We start from the raw sequence: 7,500 nt of genomic DNA on the forward strand, positions 1-7,500 counted from the left end.
TTCATTGTCATAGCAAATAACGTCCAAGTCAGGTCATCCCAAAGTTTTAAGTTATTAAAATTATGACTCGGGAGCATTCAAGTCAAGTTATTTAAAAACAGTAACGTACGTGCATTTAGTCAGGTCATTTACTTAATTAAGTCACTACAACACTGCAAAAGCCTGAAAGTTTTACTGCCTTTGGCGCCTGGAATACGATAATGGAGTCTTTATTTGAAAGGTTGTATAAGCATTCTATTATATTAGCAGTTCGTTATGGCGGGTTGCCTATAAAATGACCTCTTGTGTATAATAGGTAATTAAATTGTTACTCAGTAATAAATATATATACCATAACCGGCATTTCTACTGTAATTTCTATGAATTAAAATCCAGACAACACTGGCCACAGGTAAACCAAGCCCGTAAATGTTTGAACCCTGTGTAGCTGCGAGAAATATACGGTACATCTCACGAAGGCCATGCAAATCTGTGTAGAGGCGTTGAAAAATGTGCCGAATAGCGATATTATTTTAGTTAATCATCGAAGCAAAAACTTACAGAATTCTTTAAAATACGGTGTAAATGTAATAGTGTGTCTTAAAAAATCGAAAAATGGTTCTATTGGCCAGTCTTAACCAACCCGCAGTTGCCCAACTTGTGCTGGTTGGCGAGATAATAAGCGCGCCAAGGGCTGCTCCAGTTTGTTACGTCTCTTTCACTTGATAAACGCCGCGGAGAAGTCTTATTTTAGCTGTTTCGATTGGATAGTTTACATTTTTTTCAAAGGTTTTAAACAGCTTAAATATTGTTCTTTCGATATGTGTTGTTGCCAATTAGGTTACACTAGCCTTACTCTACATTTTGACCATTTTTGTTAACGTCTTTTTTCCTGTATAAGGTATAGTGGTGGTATGTTAGTGCTGTAGTATAGGCACTATTTACAGTGCATTGAGACTAGCCGCGTCCCGCTTCATAGCTTTCGCCATTGTGGCAGTGCATAGGCGAAGGTAGCCAAAATCAAAAAAGACGGTTCTGTTTACAACTGTATATCCTAATAAATAGCCATCGGATTTTTATAAATTTAATATGTAATTAACAAGTAAAGCTTGGAGATCAGGCTGATGTGTTCATATATTTTATAACTGGCCACGTTTTCAAGTTATAGTATTTTATCCAGAGGCGCTTTTCCGTGTACATTTTAAATGGGAAACTGTACAGCGGCCATTGCTTGTAGGCTTGGTATAGCGTTGCCACAGACTAGTATCATTGCGCACATACAGTACAGCGTATGTATACGTTTACGGTGGCATAGGCTTGCCTAGAGGTTTTCTTTGTATGGCGCATTTAGTACTTTAAAGATCTTCAGTGAGCTGATTTGCTACATTTTCTTATTTAAGTAAGGTGATTTAGGTGTATATTTATTTATAGTTGTCAGACATGTCTTGACTGAGGAATTTATCAGTTTTTTATTTAGTCATTGGCGGTAAACAATTTTACGGTTTCAAGGCTTTCAACTTGCGAAAGTTTGATTTTGGCGGAAATGGTAGGACATTTGTTATGTATTTTGACCGTAACGTGTTTTCAGACCGTGGAAGTTACAATTTTCTTAAAAGAGTTGTTTTTAAATAATCAAAAATGCCTAAAAAGGACCCAAACAAGCCGCGAGGACGAATGACCGGATACGCATATTTCGTGCAAACTTGTCGGGGTGAGCATCGTAAGGCGCACCCCAACGAAACTGTCGTGTTCGCCGAATTCTCGCGAAAATGTGCCACAAGATGGAAGGTTGGTTGTATTTTGTTTCAGACTAACCTAATTCTTTGTTTTTATTCTGTTATTGACCGTGTTACAAACTTATGTTTACCGCATTTTTATCACACACCTCATTACGGTTGGTTTTAATTGGGACTTTTAAATTTGCTTCACAGCAGCAAGAGTGTTGGACATCGTGTTGTTGTTTTTTCAGGCCATGAGCGTTAAGGAGAAAAAGACCTTCACCGATATGGCTGAACTAGACAAACGACGTTATGATAGCGAAATGAAGCACTACGAACCACCTGCTGGAGAATCAAAACGCAAGGCCAAAAAGAAGAAGGACCCAAATGCACCTAAACGCCCCCAGTTAGTGCTTGCTTTTTTTCAAAACTGTTTAACATAGTATAAATTCGGCGCTGGTCTAGAAGCCTACCACTTTTTTTACAGTTAGAAAACGAGTTTTCAGAATAGAAATTTTTAAGAAAATAAATATAATAATACTTATTACTTGACATAAACGTTAAATTAATTGTGAAGCAGAGTCTGTTTGCAGTTGATTTAAGAAGTAAATAACCTCCAAGATAAATATATTATGTATATATATATATTAGAACTATTATATATTTACATTTTTTTCTTGTGTTTAAATTTGATTATTGCAAATGTTGTTAAAAGAGATGCTTACTTTAGTCTTACCCACAATTTATACTAAGTAAGTTGTTAGCCAATAAATTCTCAATAGCACACCGTTTACCCTGAAGGTTTTTAGCTGGTTATTGTAATGCAGCCATAAAACATATCTTGGTCTTATAAAACATATATTGTAAGTTTGTTTGATAAATGTTTGCTTCGTGTTTTAGTTTACTTAAAGTTTTACATGACCTTGATATCTTCTTTTTTTATTTTTGTTTATTTTAAAAGATTTTCGTATATGTGTGTTTTAATTTTAATATATATTTTAGGTCTGCATTTTTCTTATTCTGCGCTGACCGCCGTGGACCACTGAAAGTTGAAAATCCCGGATTCACTGTCGGAGAAATTGCACGAAATCTTGGCAAGAAATGGTCCGAGGCTCCCCCAGAACTGAAACAAAAATATGCTGCTCTTGGTGAAATTGAAAAAGCAAAATATGTCAAGGTGAATACTAAATAGATCACGATTTAACTGCATACTTACACTTATAATTTTTTGGGGGGTTATTATTATATATTTAAAAAAACACTTTGTAAAGTAGCCTTTGAAGTTCTAAAAGCCTTGCATTTCCTTGTTGCAATTTGTTGGCTTTGAAATTAACCATGCGTTGTCTAAATTAAAGACGATGGCTGAGTACCGAGCCAACCAAGAGAAGGGTGCAGGGGCGCCGGCCCAAAAAAAGCAAAAAGTCGAGAGTCCCTCTTCATCTTCAGAGAGTGGCAGCGAAAGTGATGCAGACAGTGATTAGATGGTGAACGTTTTTGCTCCTCTTACAATTGTGCCACACACAAGCACCAGACTGCATTCTGAACTAAAGACTTTGTGTACCCGCACAAAAAACTCCAAACCAGCCTCCTGTAGTGTGACCATTTTGAAATCCATGTTCTTGCGTTGCAAAATGCGTTCCACGTTGTTTTTGTTTGCATTTTAATGGTTGCCATTGTGCTTGTGATGAGACAGTAAAAGCCTCGTCCATATTAGCATTCGCGTTCGATTCGGTATTTCGTTTTTCGAGTGTTCTTTACCAATGACGTTTTCATAACTTGTGTCTCCTGTATTTCAAGCTCTGGTTTGGCCAAAGGGACAGAAAGTGCTTGTCAATCTAACACTGAACTGTTCCACTGCCTTGGTTAGTTAAAGATTTCGCTCTTTAGCGGCTTAACCTTTCTTTAATTTTGTTGATGGCCATCTTGTTTCCAAATGCCATTTCCCATACTTAAATGAATTAACTTTGTTGTTGGATAAATCCTATTGCAATTGCTTTTAGGTGCGAAGCTTTTTGTTTCTTATGTTAAATAAACCGTTTTCTTAAACATTTTTGCTGATTCTTGTAGAACCAAATCTAATAAAAATCAACGTCCATTAACCCGATAATATTTGCCCCTAATTTTTTTCCATAATTTTAGTAAAATTTGGTTTTGCATTAGGGCAGGGGTTTATAAACTTTTGCTGACCGCGGACCCCTTAAATTTTGTTTTGGCTTCACGTGGACCACGGTGGGCAAGAAATTGTCAGTGATAACGTCATAAATTGACGTCACAATACAAATAAACTTCATAAATCTGTTGATTTCCGTCCAAAAATGTGAAAGTAAAATGAAGTCTAAATACAGTCGGTGCAAAACTGTTTTCTTTTAAAAATTAATTACTTTTTAAATATACACCATTTTTCAATTAGGCCTTCATGGACCCCAGTTTAAGAAACCCTGCATTAGGGGCAAATCGTAAATGTGTTCATAATGTTTTTTTGGCCGCCTATAATTTCCACAGTTGTCATTTTTAGAATCTAGATTAAGGTATAGGTTAGGGGTGGCCAACTTAAAAGAGATCAAGAGCAGCATCTACTTTTTTAAACGCAAACAATCACTACTTACACATCTACGAAAATAAATATAGCCCCGTTTATTTATCGCCCAAACACATAATACAACAGCAAGAATGTGTAGGATACATTCACATGGTTATTTACCCCAGCAGGTAAATATATCAAATTAATGCCGTCAGCCTATCGAAGTTTCTAAAATATAGATTTGTTAAATCGTTAATATGTGGGCTAGAATCGGCAATATAATTGACAAACTAAACGTACAAAATCGACACGCAAATGTGAAAAAACTCAAATACAACTAAAGAGCCGCATTCAGCTCGCAAGTTGATGGTTGGCTACCCCGCAACAGGTGACTAATTGTAGACTAAATGTGAACATAGTTAAAGAGTTAGAATTTGTAAAATGTGCGCACTTCTTTCCAGAATGTGGGCACATTTTTTTTTTCTTCTTCACTTAATTTAAACAACACAAAAGTTAACAAACGTCGCCTTTTTTAGTGGCTTGTTTTGAATAGTTTAAAACTTTAAATGAATCATTTTCTACTTCGCAGTAGCAAGTGGGCTAACAGTGGAAATTTTGAGCAGATTTACAGCTAACCACTTCTCAAGTAGGCTATATTACAAACCCATTGCAAGTAAGTAAACATTTGTTCATGTTCTTGTTTTCCGATTTTACACTTCCACCCCTTGTTTTGTGCAGTTCCGATCGACGCTACAGTTCTGAATGCCGCCCACACAGACGATTTTCAGTAATACACCTTATAGTAACTTTTGTACACTTCAACAGTCGATTTTGACGGCAGTTCGGTTCGTCGATGTTTTGCCGCAAAAAGAATTTCTGTCACAAACTCAACTTGCAGAGAACAACGTCGTTGTGAGAAATTCAGTGATTAAGCAAAATCCTTTGGTAGACATTCGGGCCGACGGGCAGCAGTTACAACTGGCCATAAACACGGCGCAGACAGGACGGACCTTTCAGGACAGAAATCACGTATTTTTTCCGAGTCCGTGACCTTCAGGTGACCTGGAAATTGCAGAATTTGGTCTACTTGTCCATTTCAACTTTAAAATACGTGATATACAATAAAAAGATTGTGCAGTTCGACTTGTCGTCATTTTTTCCTCAATCCGCCAAGCCATTGCAAACCCGTTGGTCGATACATTTAGTTCCAAATTTCCACTTCCAGGGTCTAATGCCGGGGCAAATCGTCCGGTTTTGTTTTTAATTTACAGGGTTGCCAGTTATGGCTTTTTTGAACCTCTTTGGATTTTATTTTTTCAAAAAAAAAAATCAAAATCAAATTTGGCTTTTTAGTCTTTTTTTTTATTCATGAGTATTGTTTTAAAAATACATTAAACTAAAACAAAAAGGGAAAAATTGCGAAAAAAACACAAAAAGGGAAAATTGCGAAGAAAAAACACAAAAGAGAAAAATTGCCAACAAAAATTAAAAAAAAAATGGGCAAAATTGCCACAAAAATAGAAATTTAATGTACCAGCTTGACAATTTATTGCATTTTTTATTTATTTTACGAAAAACATAGGCTTGTTAGAGTTTGTAGTATATTTTGCATTTTTTGGCTTGTTTATTTTAGCCATCTGGCAACTCTGTTGAATTAGACACTGGCTGCACCTCTATCGTTATGGCAAGTTGTGGAGTTTGACTCTCGCTGCCCTTGTCCCAGTCTGTCGAATTTACAAACCACTCTCTGAGCAATGTAAGTGTTGTTACCTGACAAAAAAACGACCACCATCCAAGCGGGCTCCCTTTCGCGCAAGTCAGTTCGTCTATGCCACCGGCGCATTGCTCCCCTTCAAATCGTGGAAATTCGAAGCAGATGTCAGTCGGCGAGACTGACACTCATGCACAACGTTCTTTGACTCGGTGTAGATCAGCTTGTAATGTTTAAAGCAGTCTTCTTCGCCGTCGCATATCTGGGCCTCTGCGATGCACTCCCACAGAACGTGTCCCTTCTGTAGTGCATGTCAGTCGGCAATGTTTTGTCGTGTGAAGACCTGTGAGAACTACTTTTGAGAAACTATGCGTAGCTTGTAAAACTCTAATCGTGTTTCTAAAAGTTTGTTCGAGCACAATCTTTTTAGTGCGATTATTTTTATTTGTAGTTAGTTTCGTTCTGCTATATTGATGAGTCGAAACTGTTAAACCCAGTTTTTATTAAGCTGAGGTTGAATCGTCCAAATTCGCCCTTCCTATAAAGCAATACCTAATCTCCAGACTTTTAAAGTGTTAATTGCACAAAAGTGGTAATAACTAAAACATTTTTAAAATGTTAAAATCCGAAACTGGGTTGATATAAGAAATTCACTAAAAGAAGGGCTATAAAACTCATCTACCAACAATAGGTGGTTGAAAAATATATCACAATGTGCTGTTCCATTTTATAATTTACACTTTGCGACCTTATAGGTTTCGAATTTGTTTATGTGCATATGCACATCGGACTCGGGGCTTGGCACTCCGGTAGTCACTCTTCAAGTCCCGAGTCCACCTCCATCAAAAAGTCAAATCCCGAGTCCGACTCCGACTCCGCAACCGTGATCCTTGCAAACTATTCCGAAATCCTTTTAATTTGGCCACTAACATTATGGCGGTGTAACAATTTATCTTGAACAGTGCCTCTCGATTTCAATTTAGACAGATACGGGTATCCATAAAGCTCGTAGTTAAAAAAACTAAAACTTTTACCCGATCAACTATTTATTGCTATAGCTCGCCGAGCCGGGACTGTTGCTCCAACTTCATAAGCACAAAATCAAAATAACAAAGTTAGAATTTTTTCTGTCGATAACGCCATGAATGACTTTAAACCAGTGGTTCTCAACCTGGGGGTCGCGACCCCCAAGGGGGTCGCAAGGGGTTGTCTGGGGGGGTCGCCATGTAGAATTTCATTAAGGAAATATTCATAAGAATTAGGCAATATGAACTAACAGTTTAGCAGTATAGGAACAAAAGCAATCGCCGGTCTAACATTTGTCTTTGTTCGGCTTTTGCTGCCGTGAACCTGTCGCGTTTATGACGTCACTATTACACTTTTTAATTAATGAATCAAGCGTAGCTTCAGTCAAACAATATCTAATAAAAATGAATGGACACGCCTAAACCAGGGTTGCCAGATGGTTTGTAAATCATTAGGAAAAGTAAGCTTTCTGTCCTAATTTGGCCGATTTTTTTGAAACAGTAAAACCACGGGCTCGCGAGGCCTACAAACTTTGTTTATACCAA

General features: G+C 37.2%; 1 protein-coding gene across 1 annotated transcript; it reads left to right on the top strand.

The window, feature by feature from the left end:
- The first annotated feature begins 1,547 nt into the window (after positions 1-1,547).
- On the top strand, positions 1,548-3,814 carry LOC146135551 (high mobility group protein B2-like). Its single transcript, XM_083395389.1, has 4 exons — positions 1,548-1,767; positions 1,949-2,103; positions 2,700-2,874; positions 3,053-3,814. Exons 1-4 carry the CDS (start codon positions 1,618-1,620, stop codon positions 3,176-3,178), a joined length of 606 nt encoding a protein of 201 aa, XP_083251515.1. The 5' UTR covers positions 1,548-1,617; the 3' UTR covers positions 3,179-3,814.
- Positions 3,815-7,500: the final 3,686 nt, after the last annotated feature.

The sequence above is a fragment of the Ascidiella aspersa genome, chromosome 8 (genome assembly GCF_963924565.1).
Source record: "Ascidiella aspersa chromosome 8, kaAscAspe10.2, whole genome shotgun sequence".
NCBI classification, from domain to species: domain Eukaryota; kingdom Metazoa; phylum Chordata; class Ascidiacea; order Phlebobranchia; family Ascidiidae; genus Ascidiella; species Ascidiella aspersa.

Coding starts and splice junctions, on each gene's coding strand:
- LOC146135551 (XM_083395389.1), top strand. CDS start 1,618: ATGCCTAAAAAGGACCCAAACAAGCCGCGAGGACGAATGACCGGATAC. Junction 1,768..1,948: donor AATGTGCCACAAGATGGAAG/GTTGGTTGTATT, acceptor TTGTTTTTTCAG/GCCATGAGCGTTAAGGAGAA. Junction 2,875..3,052: donor AAAAAGCAAAATATGTCAAG/GTGAATACTAAA, acceptor TCTAAATTAAAG/ACGATGGCTGAGTACCGAGC.